This window comes from Psittacula echo (assembly GCF_963264785.1).
Source record: "Psittacula echo genome assembly, chromosome: 4".
NCBI lineage: Eukaryota > Metazoa > Chordata > Aves > Psittaciformes > Psittacidae > Psittacula > Psittacula echo.
In genome coordinates this window covers 112,528,253-112,555,805 of record NC_137738.1, presented here as the reverse complement: position 1 = coordinate 112,555,805, position 27,553 = coordinate 112,528,253, and the positions used below count along the sequence as shown (strand labels likewise).

Sequence of the window (27,553 nt, the reverse complement as noted above, 5' to 3'; positions counted from 1 at the left end):
GCTAACAAGACAGAGACCTGAAGGGTTCATTTAGACTAACGACATCTTGACCTCTGCTACCTTCCTACCTTCCATAGATTCTGGTTTTGTTGGGGTTTTTTTGTAATAGGGTAAGGGCTCCCTCTTTCCAACAACAGGAACACCCAACTGCGGCAAAAAGATGGTCCTAAAAGGCAACAGTGGTGATTCACAAGCAAAATCATCACATGTGCAAAAAAATGAAAGAAAGAATCCTCCAAGTGGATTATTTCATTGCTTTTAAAAACCAAAAAAACCCAAGGAAAAGGGGCAAGTTAAAACTGTGGTATTTTTAAAGACGTGTCCTACCACTGATACATTTCCTGGCACGTCTCACATCATCATCCCTTTCCTGTGACTTCTCCAGCATCAATAGGAGTTGTGTGCATCAACCCGGGCAGCCTGAACACCAGGCAGAAATGTGTATGTATGTGAAAAGCACTGTTTTTTTTCCTTATGGCAGAGAACTGAAGTATGCAACTAGCACATACTGTAAAGGCATTCAAAATATGACAAAAAAAAAATTATTCAAATGCTTTCAATCTACAGAAAACAAATGCTCTCTTCACTGGCTGCTCTGTGGCAAACTTCTAATTCTATCCAGAAAATACAGCATTCCCAGTCTGGGCTAACGACCATGCTACCAGACATGAGTTTATGTTTTTCATGCACATTTCATGTATTCCCACATGCTGTGTTGCTGCCAATAATTTATGACTGATCTGCACCCAGCCTGCCCTTCAGCATTTTATTTAATCTCTGCAACAGTGATTTACAATGACTCATCATTAATACAAAAATGTACATGTGTGTTAACAAGTTTGGAAGAGTCTAAGGAGGAAGGCAAAATTTTTTGCAGGTCGTGGCTGAATGACTTATGAGCCCACTGAAGAAAAGCAAAGCTAACCAGAAATGATACACTAGCTCTCCCCTGTAGAAAACAATTTAGGCAAGAAGAGTTTTTTTCTCCTGCATACCACCTTAAAAGGAAAAAGATTCATCAAAAGGTTGGGAAAGGGCTGCCCCATACCCCCATGGATTTGGGAGGGGATGAGTAGCTCATTGGTCAACCCATGGATGGATGTTTCCTGAGGATGTAAGTATATGTGCAATCTGCACGTTCAGCCATGGCCTCACAGCCTCCTTGTTCCTTAGCATCCACTACAAAAAGCAGGGGCTGGATTTCTGCGTTTTGGCATTTCTGCCCACCACTTGTGATTTAAGAAAGCCCCGACTGTCTCTATAGTGTTAAATCTTTGTGCAACTGGGGAGAGAAGGGGAATTGTCTCAATAATTTATACAATTGTAACACCACTGCAGAATTACAAAACCAGCTGAAGCAGAGGAAGCCTGCCCTACATCCACAAGCCTTCAGTTATAATGCATTTTGACCTCTTTTTTTTTTTTTTTTTCTTTCTACATGCACAGAAGGAACTTATAAAACCACATCTGACACAAAGTCGGAGTAAAAACTCCTCAAATCTGAGCCAAGACGGGTACCGAGAAGCACCCTGGAAAGTTACTCGAGAGAATTACCACCAGCTTCAGTTCAAAGCATCTTACATTCATAAGTCAAAAAGATTTTTTGATGGACCATTCTAAACAGACACACTTGCCCACACCAAACCCTAAGTTCCCAGACCCCTCCAAAGCAGCACACGCTTGCTCCACCCCATTGTTAAATAAAACCCCTGATGAACATACACAGCTTCTCAACTGGCCAAAGTGCCTATCATTAAACTGAAGGACAACCATAACAATTAAAGTATCACCTGGATGAAGGCTCGAAGATGTAAAGTTGAAGCAAACACTAATCTTCTCTAGCTGAGCCAAAATACTGTGGGTCACGCTTCCTTATAGCACACATTTCATGTATAGTGCCTGTTATTCCTCCATCTTAAAGTAAGTATCTTGGAAGCATACTTCACGTACACTAAGTATTTGGTATTTTCTTTTATTCAGTGTCTTAAAGGGCTTCAAAAAATTGATCTCCCAGGGCTGCTGTGGGGTCATAGAAATTGATAACCCTTACAAGCTATGCTTATGTGAGCCTGCCTGCGTCTCCCAGATAGTGCACTTTGTAAATTAATCCTCCAAAGGCAAATATATTGTAAGTAGCTTGTTATCTCTAAAGTACTAAATTGAAGAATACACAGGATTATATTGACAGAAATTACATTTTCTGTAATGGGGTTTAATATATCTGAAATCTCTCCCACAGGCTCCTACTCTCTCTAAGAGAGGAGGGTTTGTTAATGTAGGTGCAATGGACATCAAGACCAAATTTATTCACTAAAATGGATTAGGCCATGTAATCAGAGCTTCAGTAATATTAATCTCTGACACTTATTGAACGGAAAAAAAACCCCAACTTTTGTCTGCAAACTGGCATTCCTCCCTCCCTTTTCCCCAGCAGGCTCGCTGTTTGCCTTGGCCATTTTCTGGGTATTACTTCAAAGAGGATAAGGTTTCCCATCATAAACACTAATCTAAAAATATTAGGACAATTAATTAGATACACTTAGTTTTACAAGGTATTAGATTGCAAAACACTTCAAATATGACACTTACTCTGGGATAGTGGGAGAAACCTGCATTTGAATGCAGTAACAAAGGGTAATAAATCAAACTTCTTTTTTTTTAAGGGTTCACTGTTGTGTTTTTATACTTAAATCACAAGTAATTTTCACTGGTTGCCTTCACCACATCCTGGACAGTTAGCAACCCAAAATCCACTGTAGAAAACAGCACAGATCCCAATTTCCTTCAAAGAAATCACTTCTACAACAGATCAGGGGCTCCAGCAACTCTTAGCAATAAAATTGCCCCACACTGTACTTCAGCAACAGAAAGCCAGATTGTCCTCAAAGTTTATTCAAGCTTTCAAAAAAATGGACTTTCAAAGCAAACCAGTAAAGAGATAGAAGGATGTCAGTTTAAAAGGAAAACCTTACTACAAGCAAAAAAAAGAAAGCATGACAGCACCCCAATACGTTCTGCAGAAATGGGGCCAACTGCCCCTTCTTTTCACCCAACATCTCAACCTCTTCCAAGACCAAAGCTCTCAAAATGAACGAGGCTTCCTATTAAAGAAGACACATCCTCAGCCAGAAGGAGTGGTACTCAAATGCAAATACACTGAAATCTGCCCAAGAGATGGGAAAATAAATACGGTTTGTTTTATGCAGTAGCAAACCTCTTAGTTCCCATAACTGAAACAACTCACCCATATTCCCTATGCATCAGTAAACTGCTAGGGGGGAGCAGGCAGGGCAACGTGTGTCCTCAAAAATGCAAAGCGTTAGCCAGAGGGAGCCAGCAGCCATATAGAAACACCAAGGAAAATTACTTACCAATTGTTCACTTGAAGTATAGTGAGCCCTGTGTCTTGTGCCAACTGCTTTTTCTGTTCTTCTGAAGGGTAAGGGTGCTATAAGACACCAAAATAAATATACACATTTAAAACAATGCGCTTTTTTTGCCTGCTTTTTATTTTAAACTAAAAAACAACCCCCCAAACCAAACCAGGAGTGTGACATCTATTGAAAGGTGAAAAAGCTGAGGTGTGTCACTCTTTTATAATTATTAATGGGCTACTACATCACTTAATTAATGGCAGTAAAAGACAAGCCAATTATAAAGATTAGTGAAGTGGAGAAATAACTGCTTAGGATACTGGCAGTACCTTGATACTCAAGAAGGGTATTTGTTGCATTAGCTGAAAGTTTTTGCACTTGTCTCAAATGACCTATTAGAGTCAAATCACCTCTTTCCCCCCACCCACCCCTGTATTTCACAGAACAATAAAGACTGTGATAAAGCACTTCTCTGTAAAACTAAAACATGCTGATGTTGTCTGAGACAGTGAAGGCAAATCTTGCCAGTGCCCCAAAATAATTTGCAAATAAGATCAGCAACCTGAACATAAACAAACGCCTGGGTTTTGAACACAGGCCAACACAAGGTCAATGATCAGCACATTTTTGCCTGACATTAACATAGCTGGGCTGCACTAATCCTAAGAGACAGAAAATAAATACTGGTTTAATTGAAGATAATGTTAAAATTCAATCATAAGTTAAGTTTCTTGTGAGAACTTGATTGCTTTCTCAGAAAATTTGCTTCTGCATGAATACAGATTGCTTAATAAATCAACAGCAAAAAGCACATCCAAGTTTGAAATTTAGAAACATCATTTCTGTCCTTTCCCTCCATGTAAAATTGTCACTCTCCAAAAATTAAAAGGACAAATATTGCAAATGTAACAGCACCCAGGAAAACCCCCGTTTTAAGGATCTGGCTTAGCTTCTAACCTGAACACCCAAGTCTCAGGACACACCAGATTCAGACCTCGTCTGCTGCAAGGTACTTAATATTTCAATAAAGATAATTGGATATAACAGGTTAGACCTTATCCCACCATCCCATTTAGCAGTTGGTTGTCACAAAGTATTTGCTGTTATACACACATCCCTTTTCCCCCAAAACAGTCCCATATTATTTGGATGCATTCTTCTGCATAACATTACACAAGATGTAAACTGAAACCTTGTAAAGCATAAGAATTTAAAACATCGTAAAATTCTGCAATCTTATTGGTATCGTAACTATTTATCAGATTTTATATATTCTTGTAAACAGCATATCTGGCATCTAACAGCTATCTTACATGACTGCATCACCTCAACTTTACCAAACAGGAATTTTTGTAGTAACTATGGCAACTTCCCTGTGCCCAACATGCCCATTTCAAAGCCCACCACTGTGGCCATTGGCTCCAAAAGATAGGTTTTTTCACCCCAAAACACTGGGGAATTTTCCATTATTTAAAAAATACTATTTTGCTTACAGTAAGCCTACAGATAACCAGTATACCTGTAAAATACCCCCTATATTTTCTGCATGAACCTGAAACAGCTTCCCTGTAGTTGACATGGGGAAAGGGATTTTACTTCTTTCTTATGGGTAATTTGCATTTTACACATGCAAAAATATAACATGAATTTTATCATCTGCCTTATATACACGTTCATCCACAACAAACACTTGTACTTGACTTAATGTACATCTATCTGAACATAATATTTTGCTCCTCTTAAAAAACCCCAACTGTATAGAGATGATTTGCAACATTTTCATCTTTATAGCTTACTTCCCATTTCATCACTTTGCTATCAAGTGCTGACAAAATTATTCCTTTTTTGTTCTTATTTTGCTTTGCCACCTTACGTGTGATCTAATTTTAAGTAATTGAACAAACTGTGTCTAATTTCATGCAGCAAGCAATAATTACTAGACAGCCTCTAGCTATTGGAATTGAGAACTCTGTCTCCATTAAGCAATTTTCAATTGTTCTGGACTTTTTTCCAAATAGACAAGACTGGATAAAATTAGCCATCAGAATAATACAGTCACTGTAAAAATAATTGCTTTAAAAGTCCCAAACCCCAAATTCCTCAAATTGCAGTAAGTTTAAGGTCATCCTATTATTCTTTTTTTCATACCCTAGCATAGCATAAACTTTTAATTTAAAGATAAATCTATAATTGCCATAATCACATGACAGACTGGGACTTCACATAGCTAATCCCTCTTAGCTAAAGGTTCACAATGCGGCAGGCTTTTTAACTATGATTTGGTGGGGTTTAAAATAATCTTAAACACTGGGCATCCTTATTATATAAGCTTTCTGTGGATCGTACGAGTTGTTCCTTTGTAGGCTAAAAAAAAAACCCATAATAAAAATGACTTGACAAAGAATCAGCATGCCACAGGCTAGGTTGCTATAAAAACATTCAAAGCCTTGTTGCATTCCCACCCACAGGGCTAGGAAGGCCTGTGCTACAGGCACAGGCAGACATCACATTGCAATGGACAGAAAGGGGGAAACCCTGAGAACTGCCATTTTATAAAGAAATAGGAAATTCAGTGGAATCTTGTTGTTGGTCTTTATTTCACCTGTGCAAGACCAGCAGGTGCCTTCCAAAACCTTTCTAATGGTTGTTCAAAGGGGTAAAGACACATGCACAGAGTTATATATGTTTGCATATATATGTATATTGTACTTGTGTGTGTATAAATTATATAGCTAAATATTTATATAAAATATGTATCTTAGTGAAATAGTTTAGTTTTAAGTAGTCCTGTGACAAGCAGGGAGTTGGACTTGATGATATTTCTGGGACCCTTCCAACTTGAGATATTCTATGACTCCATGAAATATATAACCATATAAAATATATATATATAAAAATATATATGGACGTGTGTGTCTAAAAATACTACATTGATTTCAGTTGTCAAGTCCACCTATCACTCTGGATCACTTTGGGATATCAAAGCAAATTGTGCCACTGTTCAATAAACAGTGACTTGAGACCTTTACTTTGTTGTGTACATTAGCTCCTACCATTATCTCTTAAAAGCTTAATTATTTGCAAACAATTGATCAAGATGGGAATTGAAGAAAAGAGACGCGGGACCACCGGGAGAGCCGCAATGCATTAGGAGAGCAAACAGAATTACCTTTAGGTCTTATAATCAGAATTAACGATTGGGACCATACGCGGGGCAGCGCGAGAAGCTGTAACGCTCTTACTGGAGTGTTTTCCATTTGATCTGCATTAACACCTCGAGTGAAAGCCATAAAACGGTGATTACAGATGGGAAGGCTGACCCTCCTTCCCAGAACCTGCCCAGCTTGTGTATACTGGAAGGCTGCAGACAGGCTTCCTTGCCAAGGCCAGAGGAAAAGGGCATATCCAAGGGGAAAAAAATAAAAAGTAGGAAGCAAGCAGGTCGAAAAAAAAAAAAGGGCATTTGAAAGAATAAGGCTGACAGCAGATAAGGACTCTGAATATGGCTCTGGTATTTTCTGATCGTGCCTGCTGCTGCTACAGCGCCACAGAGCAGCATCCACCGAATGGTATGAGACCTAGTGCTTTTCCCTTCCCATAAATCTAGCGCTGAAATGCGGATTGTTTGGCACCATTAATGTGTTTTTGAGGCTCTGTGGTATTACTTTTAATAATGACTTAGTACAGAAAGTGATTGCTTAATAACACCATCAAAGTCTGCATGCAAATGAAAATTATCCCTGGGGGATTTGCCCAGGGTAATATGAACAGTTAAGGAACATTTGAAAAGGTAAAAATAACTATGCAAAATATGAGTCAGAGCAGTCATTTTAGCAGTAACAAAGAAATCAAAGTGACAGAGAGAAAAATGCAACTTTCCATCATATTCTCTTGTCACTGTTTTATGAATGGTATTTAGAGAGCAGCAGTCTTAATAAAAGCCCCTTTTCAATGCAGCCGAGGTCATTTTTAGCAAAACAAACAATAAGACTTTTTTTTTTTTTTTACCACCTTTAACTACAGCCATTGGGTAAAGTCTCCAGCGGATACAGATGGAAAGCGTCCAAGTTTGTCTCTTAATGATACCCCTTGTCCAAATGTACTCCTTTCCTCAAATTTTCCACCCCAGGCTGCAAATGCTCGATGCCAGGACAGCAAAAGGCTTTATCTTATCTGTAAGACGGTATCAATAACACTGGTTCCTCTCTGCCTTGCCCACCGTAACAGCACATTGCAATGGTGGCAGAAAAATATGAAAATAATCCTGCCCAGAGTTTACTGCTGAGATAACAGGAGGCAAAACCAACCCTTTCACCCCAGATTACTAATTCTTTGTGGCACCAAACTGCCTTGACAGCACTGCCAACCAGCCCTACCATAGCACAGAGGCAGAAGCAGCCCCCAAGCAAAAGGTTGCATGTTACATTATAAGGGTGTTGTGGCAACTATCCAGCATCGCCCTTATCACAGCAGCGCCGTCGCTTGGCTGACCACACCGGGAGAACCATTTCGGAAGTCCTTTTATCCCCTTCTTCCAGCCCTCTGCCTTCTCCAGAGCACAGTGTAATGCACCAAAGCAAAATGACCTTGAGCTAAACTCTGGTAGGTGATGGGGAGAAACTACCCCCCCCCCCCCCCCCAATTTATGCCCTCAGGAGTGTTTATTAACTGTTTTCTAACCTCAAAATAAAAAGAAAATACCCAACACTAAGATTTTCTTGTTTCTGAAGAGTAACCTAGCTTACACCTAAGCCAACCCTTCAGTGACAAACTGCACATAGATTTTATGCTGAACTCTCAGTCCCTGCTTTACCCAAACTTGTTGAGGGTTAGCTAAGGCACCAGCACAGCCATTTGGGTCTCTACCCTTTCCCTGCCTCCTCCTGGTTTGTATTTGAACTGTTTACATTAGTGATCAAGTTGATCTACGAGAAATTACTTATTTTTTTAATATCCATAATGATTTCCTATTGTCTCTTAGCTTTATGAATTAGTTTTACTGTTGCAGTGAATGCTTTTTTTGTTTCCTGACCGCACATTATCAAAGGGACACTTTGTGCCTTCCATTTGCATTACAAAAGCAGTGCATGGTGTAGTCTAAGAACAGAGCTTGAATTTATAGCAGTCGAGTCCTGGATCCTCACACATGCTGGCCTCTGAAAGAATAACGGGGGTTCCTGCATTTGCAAAGTAGCCAAAAAATGGTTGGATCGATATCCGTAAAGTCACAAGATTGTAACCTGCTTTCTTCATCGGCCACCAGCGTATTTAGAGGGAGCGATAAAGAGAAGGCGCTGAGCCCCCTTGCCTATTTTGCAGGCTGTGTGAATTGGTTTATAGAGCATCCCTGCGACCTGCTTTATATTCAGGCAAGGCTGTAAAAAGTTGCCAAGTTGAGGTGACCTGCTAGGGAGGGGGAGGAAATCAACTCGGAAGCTGCAAACTCGATCCTGTTTATCCCATGGGACTGGCTTGCACAGTGGAGGAAATACTAAACACCAAGAAGGAAGTTGTTTTATTAGAAATGCATCCATGAGGCTGGGAGGAAAAAAGCCTGTGCAAAGTTTGCACAGTCTTTTCCTTGGCTGAGAGCAGTGAGTCAGCCTGATAATGCTGTTGAAGTGTGAGCTGGCTTTGGCATTTAAAACTCCTCGTTGCTTTTTCAGCGCAGCAAGAAAATGCAGTCCATATGACATGGTCATGCTGCAGACAAAGCCAGCCTTTTCCTCTTTTAAAAGAAAATATTTCCTCAACTTATTGTAATAGTTTAATATCCCTGCAGTAAGACTTTTTTCATAGCATTACTGTTAATAAATCCTGGAGCTGCCAGAGCTATTGAACTGCAAACTATGAATGTAAAATCAACAGGCATGCTTGGTCTTGTAAAGTCAAAAATGCATCAAAATATGCAATGTGACAAGATGCTGCATCCCTGTATTGCTACAGCACGGCCATATGCTGTTGCTCAACTTCTGCATTAGCTCATTCCTATGAGGTGCATCACTCTCCTTGGAAAAGGCTTTGCAGCCTGCTTTGGCAACCCTGCCAAAATATAGATGGTGAGGAAAGGAGGCAGAATCTGACTGTCTTAATGCAAACACGGGATATAAAATACAGGGATAACATCCCAGAAGTTTTAACATCTGAACATGTGTTCACAGAGCAATCTGATTAAACAGGGGTTGGGTTAGTTTTGCAGGCGGGGGGGTGGAAGAGAATTTTTGTGAGGGTTTATAAGGAGAGGAAGAGGTACTGGCATCAGCAACACTTTTTAATGAAGAAGTTATGCTGGGGGGGGAGGGAGGGAATGCTCTGTGCTGCTTTTTTTTTCATTTGCCCTTTTGTAAATAATTTTCTTGCAAGAGTTGTCTGTGAACAAGTTTTGGCACTCACTAACATAAATATCCTTTCCAAGGCTGATGGAGAGACATGGTATGGCTTGAGATGCACTGCCAATACTTCTCTGGTGGCCCCATCATATTACTCATAAAGTGAGCGCTCATTAAGGAAAAGAAGTTCAGATCATCCCTTGCACAGCATATTACAGAAGTCAGAAAATGGAAAAACCTTTTAACTCATCTAATCCATCCCCTGGCTGCTACAATATTATTCCTTCCATACCATATATTATCACCCGCTGCCTTTTCCAGTTGAGATTTAGCTAGTCCAAGCAATGGTGCTTCTGCTATTTCCTTTTGGAGACATGCTGATAGACCTCAGTGTTTGGAGCTTACTCTGGCTCCTACCAGTTTTCAGTTTAAGCCGAGTCTATGCAGACACTCCCACGCCATACCCGGGTAATTGAGTGGAGGTTTTCCCATGTTAAACATTCCTTTAGTGCCTGTATGCATGTGCACGCAGAAACACACACAGAGTGCTTGCAGACACACGTTAACTTCTCTTAGTACATTTAAGAAGTGATGTTTTGCACTAATGCCATGATTATTTGTGCTAATGTAACATGCAGTACCCATTCTCTGCCCTGTTTATCTTTGTTAGTATTATTTTTTTGCTCTATCACAGCTGAAAAATAACCAAGGATAGGGTAATTAAAAGAAAAATTGCATCCAGAAAATCAGCAAAATTCTCTTCAGCATAGCACACAGCTGAAAACAATGAAATATTACATCCAAGTGACACCAAAGGAATCAAGGAAATGCATCATCCAACTTCCAACCATGTTAGAGGTAAAATTCATATCCTTGAAATCTGGCTTTTCAGTTAAGCTGGTATCTTCATCAGGGGGCTGTGGAAAGGCAGGAAGGTGAACCCCAGCCTTTCCTAGGTGAGCAGGTTTGGGGAAGGAGATAAAAAAATCCCCATCCCTGGCAGGCTAAAGGAAATCCTGACTACCTGATAACACTGTAAAAGTGCTGCTGTTGTTTTTAGAGCTGGCCTAAGACAGATTAGCTCAGGTAAATATCTCTTAACCAGAAGCTTTTTCTCAGCAATAAGTCACTGTCCTTATCTACCTCAAATGACTTTCTAAACAGGTGGGCTCAGAAATAACACTGCAAGCTCTGGGAAATGCCAGTGCCGGCTGTTGTAATCCCACGAAACTAAGCCAAAAGCTTTTATTTGTGCTTTTTGCTCTTTTTCTCAGGCTGCTTTCAGTACATCAGGAGCTCCCTCTGTAAGCAGCCAATAAAAATGCTCCACTACATCTACCTCCACTACCCTACCCACCGTAGCTACCAGGGTCATGGAGGGTTGCTATATTCAGCGAGATCCCTAATACCAACCAGGTATACCAAAACAGGCTTTAAGGACAGAGCAGGAGCTTTAGGCAGGTTCCCTGGGGTAGTAGCACACTTGGGAGCAGCCACCAAGCAGTTTGGTAAGCTTCCTGCCATGAGCTCGGCTGCCTTTTTTCTTGGAGGAACCAAGCAGTCATGTGAAGAGAGTTCAAGGCAACTACCACGTTGCAGCCAAGACTGGAGGGGTGGTTTCCAATTAAACATTTTCTATTGGAAAAAAACCTCAAAACAACAAAAAAACCCAAATCCTGTAAAAAAAAAAAAAAAACCAAAAAAAAAAAACCCAGCAAAAATCCCGAAACAAAAAAAAAAAAACCCTACCACTGAGGAAGGAAATGGGAAGATAAAGCTGCTATTTTGCAAAATCGCTTTGTTGGCACAAAAAGTCCTTGAACAGATGCCCCGTCCACCATTAAATATTCACAACATATCCTTGTAAAAGAATAAAGCCCACTCAACTTATAAGGAAAATCACAATGTGTTCTTCATAAAAAAAAAAGATGCATTTAAAGATCTGGGAGGAAGGAAAAAAAAAAGAGGAGGGAAAAGAAAAAAAACCCAAGCCAGCAAAACGGTGCCGTTCTCCGAAGGAAGCAGAGACTCTTGGAAGTAGCACACATTCTCCGGCGTTAATTTCCCCACTTAAATTACAGTGATGCTGTAGCCTCATCTCATTAGAGATCATTGTCCCCAGTAGACAGTTGTGTTTATGGGGGATTCTTGCTGTTCCACACCTGCTGCTCAGGTTGCTACGTGATAAAGCCTGCATACAAACAGCAGTCTTGAGGTTGCTGGACTGCAACTGATGAGCCCAGGCTAATTCAGGGGTGATTATGTAGTTTACTGGACCACTAAACCTCTTTAAGCTTGTAATTACTGCCTATTTGAGTAAAGAACATTCAAAAGCAATTCACTGCATCATGCCTGCCACAGCTGGAAGCAGGCTGCCAGCAGTCTGTAGGGACATTAAAAATCTACAGGGACAGGGATTCGAGCACAGCTCATAGGCACTGACGGCGATGGCAGCCAAGTGCGTTCACATTCCAGCTCACCTTTCCTGACCAGGCGCACTATTAAAGGTGCAATGAAAACTATAGAAAAGCAATAAAGATGACAAATAATGGGACGTAATTGAAAGAACTGCATTTTAATGACTCTTCCCCTCTTCCCTCTTCCCTTATAGTGGCTAAAAGAAAAAAAAATTAAGACTTTTTGTCATGACAAGGGAAGGGAAAGAAAAGGCCTTTTGCAAAAGGGGAAATGCACTGCATCAATGTGAATGTTTCTCTTTTGAAGTCGGGGCCTTTCCTCAGGTTTTGAAGTTTCAGAAAGAATAAGTTTACTTTTAAAGTGAATGCACAGTAAGCCTTATTACATATTGGCAGCAATGATGATGCAGAGCATCTTAATCACTAAATCTTCATTAAATGCTCCTCACCAAATCTTCATGAAACCATTCAAGCGTGTGTCCAGACCTGGAACATGTACAAACCCCCTCTGATTTCTGCATCACTTGAAAGCACTGAGAAATGCCCCAAACCACCACTCTACAGAACAACTCCACCTTGTATAGCAACACAAAAGTCACGCATGGGCCCCTACTATTGAGACCAAGTTGTTTGGGGTTTTTTTAAATATTAAACAAACATCCCTCTGATCCTATTTGCCTTTTGAGTTTTAACCCCCTCCTTTTCAAGTCTGCCCCTGCAGCTCTCAATGAGCAGGAAGTTATTAAAAAAGATGCCTTGTTTTTTTGCATAATTAGCAGCCTTTGAGAGTGGGGTCTGGGGGAAGAAGAGCAGATCAAATGGGACCTATGACACCGGCAGAAAGGTTGATAATGGGGATTTTTACAAGTGAGTAAACAAAGGTCTGGAGAGGATTGCTCCAGCAGAGCCAAAGAACAGAGGGAAGTTGCCAACATCATCACAGAGCCCCAGCATTGCGTTGGCTTCACAGGAGCTCTGACCAGACGGCAGCGCCTGCTCGTGTGGCTCTGGTTGAAGAGCCAGGTCCTCAGAGCCCTCCCTTCCTCCAGCCACTCCACACCACCATCTCCCTGCTATTATACTGCCATGTGTGAGGCCCATGTCAACGGGCCTAACGAGCCACCCTATTGCCTAACTGCTTGAAATGTACTTTAAAGCCTCGCAGGACATTTGGAGATCCAGAATTCATCAGTGTAATTTCCCTGCCCCACTAACAACTGCCACAGCTGCCTGGGAGAATGGGGTGTGGGAAAAAGCAAAAATAAACAAGGAAAATAAAATAAACTGTTGCTATTGATACAACTAACCCTGGACTGAAGTAAATTTAAGAGATGGGGCCTCTTTCTCTCCTCATCTAATAAATTGCCTTGTTTTAAAAACCATGGACATCTCATCCGCAGTATTAATTTCACTACGTATCTAGACAAATGAAAAAAACCCTATGCACGCATAAGTATGCCACTGTTAACAAACATCATGTTTTAAAAGAGAATATAAAAGCATTCCGGAAGTTTGTTCTTAAAAAGCATGTAAATTCCCAGCCGCAACAATCCTCCAACTAACCCCATCCGAGCTCCAAAGAGCCACAGGCTTATATGTTATCCAGCCATCACTCTTATTAATATTCATTAGGCAGGTCTACTTGCATTTTCATAAGCTGTGAAGGTGGCAAAAGAAACAATCAGAATTCTTTAACACACAGGCATTATCAATTCAACATCTGCCAAAGAGAAGTGCATACAGATCTGAGGTTGAAATTCAAATGCAATTTACCTGGTCTGAAGCTGGGCTTCACTTCCCAACACCCAGCAAGGTATTTCAGGTGCTCTCATTCTATCTATCCCAGCTTTTACATCCACAAAAGTTCACTCTCCATTATTTTTACCTTTAAAATGTGGGTCCCTCATAAGTTCAATCCTTCGTTCCTTTAGCTCTGAGTTCCCTCCTGCTAAAATAGCCCAAGTTCAGTAAGATCGGATGTATGAATAATAGAGTCAATTTTTAATGCAGTAAACTTGACTAAGCAATTCCGCTTTCTGACTAGAGAATTCATTTATCTACACTCATTTAGTGTGTGAAATCCCTTTGACCAGCTTCAGGGAGCAGACCTGTACAGAAATACAGACTTTCTGAGCAGCCTGGGCTAAAATTTAACTCCAAGGGATGAAATAAGAAGTCTCCAAAAGAAAACAACTGCTGTAACTGATTATGTACCCTACTTAGCAAAGAAACCTGGCTGATAATGCTAATGAATTTAAGAATAAACTAGACTTGCATTTCCAGGATGATATTTATATGCGCAAGGACATGCACCAAAAAAAAGTGTGATTTAGATCATCTGAGAGTCAGGAAAAAGCACACCCCAATTCTCCTCCAAATCTCCAGATTCAACCATAAATTAAAATGCATTTGCCCACAAATTCACTACATATTAATTGCTACCCTTATAAAAAAAACTCATTAAAAAGGCTTAGATCATCTCCAGGATTTGACACTTTTCCCTCTCAGCAACTTGCTTGGACAGAGAGGGCTCCCCCATGAAAAAAATAACCTTTCCCTCCTCAAAGTCAATGCAGTTCTCCACTGATTTCTCCTGGCTTCCAAAAACCTCTAAAGACCAAACTATACCCTCCCTCATGGAGGGTTGGCAGGAACAAACTTTGCATTTCAGTGGGAATATTCATGGAGAAAGGCCCTTCTCAGGGCTTGGCACTGGCTGATGCTGGGGGGGTAAAAACCATGCTGAAATGGCAAACTTGTCTGTGTAACTTCAGATACAGTGACTAGCTACAGCAACTTCAGCCAAAGAATGGGGTACCTGAAGGATATGTCTTCATCTTTGTAAGGTGAGACCCTCAGTGGGTGTCTTCCTGTTGAAGATGAAGGATGATGGATAGATAAGGCCAGGACAGGGTTTTTTTAGAAGGGGATCTTCAAAAACCCAGATTCAGTGAGCTACAAGAAGGCAGCACCCACCTCAATCCCAACCTGAACATCTTCTCCAGCCTCTGGTTCAACCTCTTTCTAGGTCTGAACACATCAAACACCACACACATGTGATGCCTCCACAGATACTTCCATAATAAAAGAGACAATCAATGTAAAAGAGACAATCAACAATCAAGCAAAAGCCTTGAGGTGGCATGTAGCTTTCAGCCATTTATGGTGTGATGGCCGTTAATAATTTGCAAGGATAATAGGATATAATAAATTAATTTTTTTCAATATTGAGCCCAAAACGCCCCTCTCTGCTTCCCCCTCCTTTCTGTACAAAACTCTACATTTCTTTTAGAAAGACCTAAAAGAAATAGCTAAAGACCAAAAAAAATGTCACCACTAACAACTTACAAAGTAAGAAAGAGCAACTAGGCACATCTGATCTTGTTCTATACATGAACCTTTCTAAGATGACTGCTCCAATTAAAAAAAAGTCAAATTTATCATTTTGATGATACGAAATTATGAACTTGACTATTATATGCATATATTTTGTTTAATGGCTTCATTTATTTTAATAACAAAGAGAAACTAGATCTTTACAGATGAAAGCTTTATTTCATGGCTTCGGTGCAACTGGGATTTTTAAAATCTGTGATGTTAACCAAAATGTGATAATGGATGTTCTCAAGGGTCCTATTTTATAGCATTTTATGCAGAGCCAAACTATACACGAGACATTACAAACATCATGTTTAGCCCTATTTTAAGAAAGTAGAACTGACTCCGGCGTCAGAGGCCCCTGTAATTGTTTTCCGTCTGCTTCTCGTTCCTCTGAACAGTTACTTGTGCAGTAAAGTCTGGCTGTAGAAATACTGTGACAAAGGCATTAGCTCTCCAAAGACTTGTTATAAAATGATATTGAAAGGCACCACTTGTGGGATTTTGGCTGGGAGGGGACAAGAGTGACCACAATGTAACTACTTTATCTACAGCAGGCTGCCTTGAAGGGTCTGTTGACATCCAGAAGAAGACAGACACAAAAAAGATGCTAAAAAAAAAATAGATTAAAAATGCTAACTCTGCTACTGTTTTTATGTCAGTTGATTCCTAGGGTAGAGATAATCAGAAACACCTCATCAAACTTGATCATTCTCTCAATCCTTCTGAAGAACTATTCATCCACTCCACTTTCTTTTATTTTTATGTTAGTAGATTGAAAACAGTTGTTTCAGACAACGGCAGCACTCATGTGTATACAGCCTTGAGGATTCTCCTGTTTAATACATTTTATATGTGTATATACGTTTTTATGCAGAGGTGTGCGTGCACACATGGGGATTGATGCAGTTCTGCAGACTATGTCTCTGCCCCCAAAACCAGGGACCTGACCACTGGTTTTGGGAAGGGAGCCCAAGATGGCAGCTCATGACTAATGGCTGTATCATCCCTGGCTCGGTGGCAGTGAAGCCCCAGGTCTGATCTGCCAAACATTCCCTTCGTTTGCAGCCGATCAGCAGATGTAAGCACATAGGCCCTGTCAGCTTGACATATCATTCCTACGACAATGTCAACGAGTATTAATGTTCAATTATCTGTCCTAGAAATAACCCTCGCCTTTACGCACTGTGTAACTGGGCGCGTGGCACCGCGGTAATCCAAACGACAAGGGCAGAGATGCCCGCACTCACCCACTCGCTGTGAGTTGGCTTCCCAACATCATGATGACATTGCCTTGCGGTAGCGCATGGATGCCTTCCCCCTCCCTGCTCTCCCTGGTTGTAGGGGTTTTTTTTTTTGGAAGGCATGTTGCAAGGACCCTGAAGACCTTTCTCCTCCTCTTCACATGTTGTATGTCACCCATCAGCATGTTGAGACATGCTCAGAAAAGATGTATTTTGATTTCACGCCCATGCAGAATCACAAGTTTTTTGCCTTTACAGAGGGCCATAAGCTGCCCATTACCTGTCAGACTCTCTCTATCTGCTGTGCTCAAGTATACATATACATATATATCATTCACCATCAGAGCAAACGCCAACAGCAGCTTCTTCCAGGGCTGCCTCAAGATTAACTCAATCCCCAACTGCATGGCTTGAGCAATGTGTTCAAATGGAACATCACAGCTTCTCTTTGTTAAAGCAAGTTTAAAGTAAAACCCCTAGTAAAGAAATGATTTGAAGAACAAACACGAGTTCGTTCCTGGCATCTTTTACTACTGTTCAAATATTAAAATTATTGATCAGGCTAAATTCAAATAGGACTCTTGGAGCAAAAACCTTACCAAGTGTTTCTTCTTTTAAATCAGCATTACAGTCAAATTACTGCTAGTTTGAACAGGCTGTAATGGAGTTTGCATGATTGTGTGTGTGTGCGTATGTGTGTGTGTGTGTGTGTTACTATGGCACAGCTTCCTTGAACTAACATTCAAAGGTTATCGGCTCTAAGTTATGCTTGCTAAGTCTTCTTATACAACTCACAATCAGAGGGAGGGAGTGGGAGGAAGCAGTGTGATAACCAGTGCCAGCTTTGAGATAAAGCCCTCTGCCTAATCTCTGTTTATTTAGACAACCATCTAACTGCAGCACCGGGCATAAAAACAAGCCAGGTGTAGGGCTGAGGGAATTTCTCCTGCCTTATCGTGACTGCACGATATTTTGGGGCAAAAGGAAGCAGAACCTTTCTTATTTTCTTCCCCAAGATAACTTTGAAAATTTAAATAATCCTGAAGTTTGAGGTTTTGATGTTTGGATTCTATCAGCTCAATGGGCTTTTTTGCTTTGTTTTGTTGGGAGCGGAAGTGATGGTAACAAAGCACATTTTATTCCACGCTTTTGTATTTCCGGAGGTTTTGTAGAAAAAGTTTTTGCCATATCATAGTTAATAATGAAGAGCCTGCTCTGAAGCATTTCCCACTAGAGGGGATTCAAGGTGTTTGGAGCAAATATACATATCACGGGACCAAACTGGAGTAAACAGAATAGCCTTTTAAATGTATTTCACCCTAAAGAGCTGACAGAGGGGCAGGCGCCCGGCACACCTCTGCAGCAGCAGTGCTGAAGCTGCTTTGCCAACGCTGAAGCTGCTTTTCCAGTGCTGGTGCCAAAATAGAAAAGCTCTTGCAGGTCAGGCCATAAGAAGCAGCACCGTAAGGCGTCTGGCTGAAGGATAACTGATCCTTCCTCCAGCTTCAGCAGCAATATTAAACTGTGCTGGGAAGCTTGCATGTCAGCTGATGGCTCTATTCCTCTCGCCGTATGAGTCCAAAGTTGCCTTTGACATACTCAAACATATTTTCCCCCTTTCTTTTCCCCCCTCTGATAATTCTCCCCACTGTTTACTCAATCATTTTAGGTAGGGGGAAGTGATGAATGTTGCTGAGTGCCAATTTTTTTGGTGTGAGACGAATAACCCCAAGGAGCAACTTACACCAAGTCCCAGGCTCCTGTCAGCCTTATAATTGATGATGTTTTCACTGTAAGGGGTGGGGACTGGGACACATTAGGGCTCAATAGGGGAAGTAAATGGAGTAAATTGACTCAGCAACTATGCCTTTTGCCATGGCTTCTAATAAGGATAAACTGATTACTGCCAAATGTACTTTAACACCACAGGGAGGGGGGAAAAAATAAATCGATCTGCTCAAAGGAAATAAATGCCATACCAGAAGTTTTTTTAAGAGTGAACTTCTATATTCAGAAGTGTAGAAGCACGTTTCAGCAGCATGTTGCTGTTTCTTTCTGAGTTGCCATTTACCACTACACCAAAAATTAATTCGCAGCATTAAAAGGCATCCTAAAGATGAACACTGCAGAACATTTGCTACAAAGCCAATGTATCTTTTTCCTCATCTCACTCTCAAATGACCTTGATAACAAAGAGGTGCACAGCAATGCTCAGTCTGTATTTGAAATGCTGACTTTATGTCAGCATCTTTTTATGGCGACCAGGAGACCGGATGCTCTGCTTCTGCGCCAGGCGGTGGGGAAGGTGAGGAGGCGGCAGCCCAGGTTGCCAGGGGTGACTACAGAGCTGACAACCCTGGGATCCAGCAAAACCCGCCCTGACTGATGGCTTCTGGGTTCCTGCTGACCTTTGATCCCTTCTGGTTTGGCCGGGAACAAAAGAGCCTGTTCACTGGGGCCCCTCGCACGTATATTTAACATAAGCGGTCATCGCCTATACGCTGATTAATATGTTTGCTTTACATGCGGTGGGAGGAGGACCACAGCCATCCTGTGCTGCTGTGCAGGTAAGCGCCAGCTTACCTAGTTTGCATGTCACACAAAGGAAATCAAGAAAATCCACCATGAGGCACATAAAAATGACTAAAACAGGTAAGGACAAATTTGGCACTGACACAAGAAGTTGCAGAGGCTGGCGATGGCACCAGGAGCTATTTCCCCATATACCCGAAAACCTGTGTTGAGTTTCTGTCACTAGAGATTTGGTGCTGCTCTGACACCAAGGGCCATCAGCAGCTCAAACACACTGTCGCAAAGATGCTGCTGCCTACAGCAGCCATGGACGATGCTGTCCGACCCTCAGCAGCAACTTTCATTGCTGCATATTGTCACCATAGCAATGAGGCTGGATGTGGGCAAACGACAAGGGCCTGTCATCACTCAGCCTGCCCTGACAGCCCTCAGCACCAGCCACTCTCATCCAGTCTCAACAGACAAATACATCCTCAACAGGCCCAAAAGTAATAATCTGCTGTTCTGCAATGCTATCATTTTGCTGGCACTCCCAGTAGCCATGTGCAGCCCTTATACCCTGTGGAGATGCTTTGTTTTATTCCCCAGTGATTTTTCATGCTTCAGGGAAAAGGATGAGAAAAGCGAGGAAGAGGGGAGCCAGAAAGGAGGCAGCAGTACCCAAACCAAAGATCAGAGATGATCAGGAAACAAACAAACAAAAAAGGGAAAGAAAAGGAAAATATACGTTGCACAAATGGCAGTGAAACATGAGAATTAATGTTTGAAAGGAACATAATGACACTTTCCATGCAATGGCTTCAGTGAGGAATAGGAATGTTACTGTGAAAGTCAAAAGCTCCCTTTTAATATTAAACACATTAGTTGTATATAAAATGCATCATCCCTTCACAGAAACAGGTGTTTGGGGTGAAGTCAGGACAACTGGCAAGGTAGCCAGGCTGTCACCGACAGCAAATGCGGCCAACACACTGCTCTGCCTTCACGTCAACACCAAGATCGGGGGTCCTAGCTATCTTCACAGTCCTCCTGCCAGAGATGCCACAAAGAGACATTCAACTTGGTCTACTTCCCCACTGCCTTGGTGGAAGTACAGTAAGAAGCGACAGAAATCAGAAACGGCAAACACTACCTCATCTAAAGCTCATCTGCCCGGTTGGATTAATCATAATGTCTCTATTTTGAGAGAATTCCCGCAAGGGGTCAGTTTTTACTCATCCCACCCATGCAAACTCGCCCCTTCCAATCCCAGTGCGTGCAGAAATTGGTGAAAAAGATTCAACTTGGCGGTTACCTTAACTTAGCTCATCACAACCACGCACTTCGTATTTTACTTTGCGTTTAGTCACACAGAATAACCCAATTTAGCAGCAATCCTATGTATCGCATAAGCCCTCTCACCATTTAGAAAGCCGCCTTTTAATGATATTTAATTTAGACTCTCTATATGCTACATTTGCTAGTGAACACATTGGCTGCATGGCTCTTATTTAACACGTTCACCGCACCCCCACAGCGTGCAACACGCTCGCCAGTCCATGGCAGCCCTGGAAAAGACAATTCTCTGCTTGAACATTTTTAAACCTGATTTACCGTTCCAGAGAAACAACTACGCAACTAATCTTCCAGGACAAATGTAACACCCAAAGAGCAACTAAACTGAAACATATAAATTCCATATATACTTAAAAATATTATTGTCTGTAATTTAATATAACAATATTTCTAGGCCTATAACCTTGCACGCAGAGGCAATTTCCCAAGCATTAATACTTAAATGGGTCATATGCACCACATCTGTCATTCTGTCCTGAAGTCTATGAGGCACAACCAAGACTCTGCAAGCCTATTGATTTTTCTAGCATTTGCTTTAATTTACTTAACCATTGAGAAATCCATCAGTACATAAAGGGCAACTGTCCATTACTGCCTCATTTGCAGACATTCTTTCCCCTCATTTTTTTTGGTAAATATTTCCCCTTAAATCGCTGTGTGTTTACAGTGTAAAAATGAATCCAGAAAGTGCTCACACCTGTTTCTGTTCAGTAACTGCTGCACTGAGGTATATGTAATGTGCTTAAAGATAGAATAAATATCTAGACATTATTACATCTGTGTGCAAAAGGTGGTAAATTAGATCCTAATTACATTAACAGGGATTCTGCCTCCCAGCTTAAATTTTACATGAGCACTCCGTAAAAATCCAAAAGCTCTGCTGTGGTTTCTTTACGAGCTGGTGATTACAGCTACTTCCTATGCGGTCACTAAATATTCTGTTTACAAATAAATGAAGAAGCTTTGAGCCAACTTGCCAGGGTAATAATCCGTGTGTGTGTTTTTTTTAATTCCTCAGCAAACCTTTACCACATAAGCATGGCAACAATCAGAAGCCCTGGCTTCATCTAATTACTCTATCACATAATTTCACAAATTGCCTTTTCACTGGGGAGCCAAGTGCAAAACACGCTCACAGTGGGACTTCAGGCAGCAGCTTTCATTTACTACTCATTTCTTGTTAAATTAAACACAAAAACACCAGTTGTGTGAAAGAAGTCAAAAAGAATGCTTGCAAATGAGCCAGGCGAGTGTATCTTATATTTATACCATTTGCACAAAATAGCTCATTGGCAAGCTGGATTTCTAATGGCACCATTATCGCCTTTAACCCTTTTAAAGCCCAGCGCGAGGCTGGTAAACAGATCATCCCGACCAAACTCAACCTGGTGCAACAACATCAGGCACCACATCAGCCTTACTAGCCAACATGGCATCTTTCAGTTAATAACCGGAGAGAAGAGCAGCGTGCCCTGACTTTGCCTCCACATAACCCCTCCAGCTTCCCAAGGGTTTAACGGGGAATGGCTCAGGGCAGAATTTGCCCCATAAATTCCTGGCTATTACAACCACGTAATACGATGGAGGAACAGAACTACAAATAAACCGAGTGGGATTTCTAAGTGCAATTCCTATTTCACCCTGGTACTGCGGGGGAACCAGCGGGACTCGGGGGCAGAGGGACCCAGAGGGCCAGACCCCTGCTAATTATGCGAGCACTAACAAGGCAGGATTGCAAGCTGCCACTGAGGAACACAAATTATTGTGAAAATAATTGCAGCCAGTGTACCATCGCCGGTGGAAGTGAACCAGGGGTTACGCAGCTCTAAGATGACATTTTTTACATCAACAAGTACAAAACTAAAACACGGCCATTAGTAATTAAAGCTGTTCCTTTTGTAGCACCAGAGCCACTAGGTCAGGTACCATTTTACATCAGAAACCAGGCCTTGATGGCTGTAGATTTGCCAGCATTATCTGCACAGGGAGGAAAAAAAAAACATAAGCAGCAGCTGTCTGTGTGCCTTGACATTGAAAATCCTATTCATACAGACAGGTGGAGTAATTTAAAAGCCAATGTGGTGCAATTTTGATGCAACTAATGCCACTGTTTACTAAAACGCCACTATTACTGCTGTTTATGAAAACATTAGTAAAATTGCATTTTATTCATAAGAATCCTAAGATTTGGGTTATTAACAGCTTCAGAACTATTCTGCTAGGAACTGCAGCTTACAACCCCTCCAGGGTTTACAACCTGCTGCACTGATGGACCCATGCTCGAGTTTCAACAACAAAATCAAGGGTTTATCCTTTGCCACTCCACAGTGCAACTCCTGGATCAGGAGAAAGTCCATGGCAAATAACCAGACTTCTGCCAATGAATCTATCTATTAGCCAGATTCATCTAATATGGCTATTACCTTCCCAAAAATATCACTAGGAACCCCAAAAGCTCTAGCTGACATAAATAAGGGCAGTCTAGGAAAGACATTCACTTCAAAGCTGACTTCTGGTAATGAATAGAGCAAGCCACCAAATGCAGAGTTCTACCATTTCCCTTCTGAGTTCAAAGAAAGTCTTCAGAAAACATATTAATACCATGAACTGACCCTTGGTTTTACTAGTGACTCAAGACCACTTTAATGCCACTAACACGACAACCTCACTTTTTGCATCACTAGCACAAAGCATCATAGTGGGAATAAGGTTATTTTGTATATTTGTTGGTGTTGAGGTTTGGATTTTGGGGTTTGGGGGTTTTGGACTTTGGGTTGGACTAGAAAAGGTCAACTAGTAGCCAAGAAAAGAGTATTCATGCTATACCTAAAGTCTGAGAAGTATTTTCTGGGCAGAAGTTTCTGGTTCATAAAGCAGAAGATGCAGTGGTAAGTCTCCTAGACCTTGCATTATTAAAATGATGGCCCACCACTGAAGTGAAACGAGTACTGTACTAAATACTATGGGTCTAAATCAGGCAATGATGCAAAAGGCGAGGCAAATTAGATAACTACATATTAACTTAAACTCTTTTCTGCCTACTTACCTTCTTTCTACACATCTATTTAGCACTGCTGTAGCTTACAGGGTGAGGAGCTGGAAGCGCAAAGATGAGTCTGATCAATACATTTGTTCATATATTGAAACCTGGATTTTCAGCTGAGTATTTTGAGGGAAAGGGTGGCATCACCCTTGGAAAATTTTAATTTTCCATCAACAACAAAAAAATTCTCTTCCACAAGAAAAGTTTTCTGTGGGTAATTTTGATAGGCAGACAGCAAATATTGGGAATTAGAGCTTCTTGAATATAGACAATGAGAACAAAATGTGTAAGCTATAGCAGTGCAGATTCTGTGTAGCTGAAGGCAAATGCAGGAAAAAGGAAACAAAATGAGTAAAAAACCAACTTGCTTCTAATGCGTCTCCCGGAGCAACAAACAGACTATATTCACCTCAATATCGCTGTTTTGGTTCATTCAGACAAGGGTTAAGTTCATGCAAACAGATGTAGGACACTCTATGCCAGAGCAGGGGAATGCATCTTACACAACTTGATGTACCACTTCCAAATGTGACCCTATTTGAAAGGCAGCTTATCTTACACCACAGATTAACACATCTCATCAGATATGCGCCCAACTGGTTTGGTGCCTCATATTTTGGCACTTTACCTGATCTGATTAAGTCATTTGCTAGCTTACACTGGTGCGCTGTGAAACTCCTTCAAGGGTGAGGGGATTTGCAATAAAAAATTATCACTGGCACTTATATACATAAGCATATCTGAGAATCAACATATTCTCTTTTGTATCAACTGTGTTAGAGGACAAGCTAAACAAACAACTAATAATGAACAACCAAGCCCATGAATTTACCCTAATTTCCTGCTCACCCACTGTTTGGCAAGACACTGTTGTTACCTTTGGTGTACTCCATACTGCAAATTATTTGCCAAAATATTTGAGTGGATACTTCCAGATTTACAAAATGGTGGTCAGACATTTTCCCTCCCCCTCTGCGCCTTCAAAATGTGATACTTGAATTTCGTACGTCTGCTTTGACTGCAGAAAGACTACATCACATCACACATTTCTGTGCCTTGACTGGAGGAGGCTAATTTCCAAAATGAAGTTGCACATGCAAAACGTCACAGCTGCAAATATCAAAATCAAGTAGAGGGTGGAGAAGAAAGAAAAGCATCTACTGTTGACTTAAATATTCTTATTGCTGCAAACATTCTTGCTGGTACTCATTTCCTAGAATATTGATGCAAACAAAAGGAGATCTAGTACAACCAGAGCAAGTGTAATTTAACATCTGAATTAATGTTTATCATGTTTCAACTTTTCAGTATTCCCTCGCTTCTACTCAGATGTGAAATTCTTCTGGTGTATAAATACTAATGTGTTTCAGCAGCTTTCAAATAATTCAAATTCTTTATTGTGCCAGTGGCTTCCACATTGCTACAACAGTGCCTCTAAGGTAGAAACTGGGGGAAACTGGGAAAAAGATATAACAGCCCTTTGGGAACAGACACTCTCCATCTGAAATCTAGCCCAGGCTGTTGGCTACCTTCTGATTTCAACCAAAATACTTCCCTAGACCACTGTTGTTTCTAAGACCTGCAAGGAGCCCAAGATGAGTTGTCTCATACCATGTAGTTTAAAACAACATGATGGTTGTCTTCATCAGAAATGAGACTGAGTAACAGATATGGAAAAAAACACCATATTTTGAAACTACACCACACTTCTGAATGTGAGAAGAGCCTAAGTGAGGAATCTGGTTTCCTTAACCAACTGACTAAAGCACCCTATATTTTTCCTCTCTGGTCTAAACCCAAAGGTTTGTTAGCATAGCTCAGCGCTGACAACTTAAATAATCCTAAAGACAGCATGTGATTTCAGTACATGAGACGTGCTTTCCAAGCAATCATGAAGCAACAGCAGCACTGCCAAGAGTATCCCCAAAAAAACCAACAATTTTCTTTAAAAATGGCAAAATTCACCCACACTAGAAAATGAACCAATCCTTGGAGGTTGGACAGGAGGACAAAGCAACAAATTTGAGGAAGCTTAAAAAAATGCTGCAGGTTCTTTTTTGAAGTATCTATCTTCCATCAAACTTTGAGAGGGCTGAAGGGTTAAGAAGTTAATTCAAACCAAGTTACCTAAATCCTGTTTGTTCTCCTTGCTGGAGCTCTCAATTCAATTCTGACAAAGCCTCAGAATAATTATCTTCTCCTACAACAGCCTTTCTCACTTTCTCCTGTTGAAGATGACTGCCACAGCACCTCCACCAGCAGAAGGGAGCTGAGGACCTTCATCATAGGCTACCTGCACCAACCTGTGATGGATACTTTGCTCATTGCTCTGGTAAGTCTTCCTTTGCTGGGAGCAGGAGAAGCTCTGGCTCCCACCTTCCCAGCCGAGGGGATGGTGGTGCATGGGTGACCAAAGGCAAGCTCAAAATGCCTGGCTTTTCCCAGGAATTTGGGACAGCTGGCACTAAGAAGTCTTGCAGATGTGGAAGAAAGATTTTTACAGTTTTGCCCACAATAAAATCAAGTGAAAGAGGAGACGTGTATTTGGGACAAAGGGGGGACAACCCTTCCCCCCATTCTGAGTCCAATATATGGAAATATGACTCCTGTTACACAGATGAGCTTCAGGAGCCCTCTGGCATTTTGCAGAGCAAGTATCAGTTGGTGCAGGACGGAGACTCATTTAAGTAATATTTTCAGAGGTGAGATGGTGGTGTTTCGTTTTAATGCTTCCAAACCCTCTCCAGAGAAAAGCAAAGAAAATCCTCGCTGGTTTTAGCCAATTATTTCCCCTTTTATGTTTTCAGCAGCCTAGTTTTGTACCCATCTGCCCTCTTGCTATACTCCCTTCCAAAATCAGACAAGCATCCTGCATGGGAGTAGGGGCAGGGAGCCAAATTAACCCCACGCTCCTCCCAAGGCAAAAATCTCATGATAAGAAAAGACATGAAATCCACTGGCTTTAACCTTAGAAATTTGCTAGCCTGTAAAATATTCATACATAAACAAACCTTATAGAATTAAGCGGTGTAATAGTATTTTTCTATCACAATAACACCCTTGGAGCAATGGAGACTATTTTTCTCAGCTAGATTTGGATATAAAGTTCCTTCTTAAAATACCTGCTTCCAATAAATTCTTTTATACAAATAACAGCTTTGCTAAACAGATTGCATATTGCTTATTATAAGTTTTATTCTTTAACAGCATGGCGTTGAGCGATCAATAAAGATTCAAAATCCAGATACATAATAGAAAATAACCTTTCATTTTCACTTTAAAGTCAACGTCTTTCAGCCACGTCTTTTACTTTCTGCTCAGTCTCCCATTTCAGTAAGATTTAACCTCTTAAAGAAATCGTTTTAAAAGCAGTTAAAAATAATGATTAAATTATGGGATTTACATGAAAGAAATCCTTGGCCCATTCATTTTTTTAAATCATGGCAATTTGTTTTTTAAAAGGTGTTTGAAGTCCTTGAATCTACCTCTTGGCACCATTAAAAAAAAAGTAGCTTATAATCCCCTAATGTGCTTAAATAAAGCCTTCAATAGTTTAAATTGTTATTAAACATCTTTTGGGATTATAATTTTATGGCTTTTTTTGCCTGATTAGATGATGAACACAAAGATCATCAAATACTCATCATATAACAAACCAATTACATCGTATAATCCCCAAAATGAGGTTTGAATCCCAACATTTCAAATTAAGCTGGATTTAAAGGATGCAGAGAATTCACAATGAGTGAACAAAACACTTGGAAAAACACCCCTGAAACTCCCTTCTTTGAGTTTTGAACAAAAAGGTACCACAGCTGGGACAGAAGCACAGTATGGGGTGAAGCAGAAATGAACCCTGTTGCCACAATTAAATTTACACTGATCTGGTTGTAAGCAAGAT

General features: G+C 40.9%; 1 protein-coding gene across 7 annotated transcripts in view; it reads right to left on the bottom strand.

Moving 5' to 3' along the window:
• MEIS1 (Meis homeobox 1) overlaps positions 1–27,553 on the bottom strand; it is a 109,144-nt gene that overhangs the window by 21,512 nt on the left and 60,079 nt on the right. For all 7 annotated transcript variants that reach the window (XR_013956730.1, XM_080616829.1, XM_080616831.1 and 4 more), the window contains one exon: positions 3,372–3,448. Coding sequence is in view for 6 of the 7 variants with exons in the window: in XM_080616829.1 (XP_080472955.1) it covers positions 3,372–3,448 (77 nt within the window). In the remaining variant the exon portion in view is untranslated. The remainder of the gene's footprint in view (positions 1–3,371; positions 3,449–27,553) is intronic.